The following is a 1506-nucleotide window of genomic DNA, read 5'->3' as shown; positions in this document are numbered from 1 at the left end:
AAAAAAAAAAATAGATATCAACTATTTTTAGTGACAATGTAATTATATTTAATCTTTAATTTTAAAATTCCATTTGGAACGTGGGAGGACCTTTGAACACCATCGCCTCCCATGCCAACCCCTACAATTACACCAACTGTCCCAGGCTCAGTAGCCATGACGGTTGTTCTATTTTTCAATTTCTATTTATGTATTTATTTATTATTTACTATGTCTTCCTGGGTAGAGTGCCGTGGTGCTCATAGTAATCTCAAACTCTTAGGCTTAAGCGATTCTCTTGCCTCAGCCTCTCAAGTAGCTGGGATTAAAGGCGCTGGCCACTACGTCTGTCCATTTCTTGTTGCAGTCGTCACTGTTGTTTTGAAGGCCCAAGCTGGGAACAAACACGCCAGCCTTGGTACATGTGTCTGGCTATAAACACTGTACTGCAGGCCCTGAACTGTTGTTCTATTTTTTATTAGGCAGAAAACAGAATTGTTTTTTAACATCTACCCTGAGGAAGGAGGCTCAGAGGGCTACACCATAGAAGCTCTGAAGGATGGGCTGCCTCTGGGATCACTTGTACTTCTGTAGAAACTCACAGATCCTCTCCTTAACCATTGGATCCAATGTCGAACAGTCCCATTCTGACAACTTTACCAGGCGCTCATGGGCTTCCCAGAAGAGGCCAGAGCCAATTGCCAACTCCACCCGCATGCGCCACTCAGCCAGCCTAGAGCTGGTTTGGAAGATATTATGGTTGCTCCCCAGGGTCTGTGGACAGACAAAGAGGAAAGTGTGTTCAGCCTGGGGTCCAGCCCCACCTGGGTCCTTTCCTACAGTCTCGGGGACCCTTCCCATCTGCCTTTGCAAAGAACTAGTCTGAAGACACCCAAGGCCTGGGTGAGGAATCACAGATGGAATAGATAAAGGATGGACATGGGGGATCTGGAATGTCCCAGGGGTCATATTAATCCCTCCCCTGCATGTAGAGGCAACATAAATGTGCCATTCCCAATGTGCTTTTAAATGCACCATGGATGCCCTCAGACCCAACCAGGGGAGCTGCCTGGCATAGCTGTCTGTCTGTAGCTCTGGAAAAGAGACAAGACCTGAAGGACAGGTTAGGAGCCTCTGGACATTTCATGGAGAGCCTTAGGAGGAGGCATCTGGGATTCTGGTGGATTGACTGAGAAAAGCAGGGTGTTCTTCTCCATATCTCAGGCTTACCCACTAGCTCCTCCATACACTGAAGAATCTTTGTCAAGCATGGAGGATTGTGACCCTCCCCTCCCTGATTCAAAAAACCCTGTGCTGTGACTAGGCATGGTGGTTCACATCTATAATCCCAGCACTTTGGGAGGCCGAGACGGAAGGATAGCTTGATCTCAGGAGTTCAAGACCAGCTTGAGCAAGAACAAGACCCATGTTTCTATAAAAATAGAAAACATGGCTCGGCGCCTGTGGCTCAAGTGGCTAAAGCGCCAGCCACATACACCTAAGGTGGCGGGTTCGAATCCAGCCTGG

At 47.7% G+C, this 1506-nt stretch overlaps 1 protein-coding gene across 2 annotated transcripts in view; it reads right to left on the bottom strand.

Annotated features, from left to right (window-relative positions):
• Positions 1–373: 373 nt before the first annotated feature.
• The window catches only part of LOC100957096 (glutathione S-transferase theta-4), a 38280-nt gene continuing 37147 nt past the window's right edge, over positions 374–1506 (bottom strand). For both annotated transcript variants that reach the window (XM_012813715.1, XM_012813714.1), the window contains one exon: positions 374–753. In XM_012813715.1, the coding sequence (XP_012669169.1) occupies positions 556–753 (198 nt within the window). In that variant the 3' untranslated portion in view covers positions 374–555. The remainder of the gene's footprint in view (positions 754–1506) is intronic.

The sequence above is a fragment of the Otolemur garnettii genome, unplaced genomic scaffold (genome assembly GCF_000181295.1).
Source record: "Otolemur garnettii isolate 467f Iridium unplaced genomic scaffold, OtoGar3 scaffold00292, whole genome shotgun sequence".
Lineage (NCBI taxonomy): Eukaryota > Metazoa > Chordata > Mammalia > Primates > Galagidae > Otolemur > Otolemur garnettii.
Note: the sequence above shows the minus strand (reverse complement) of the source record. Positions and strands in the feature narration are given on the sequence as shown.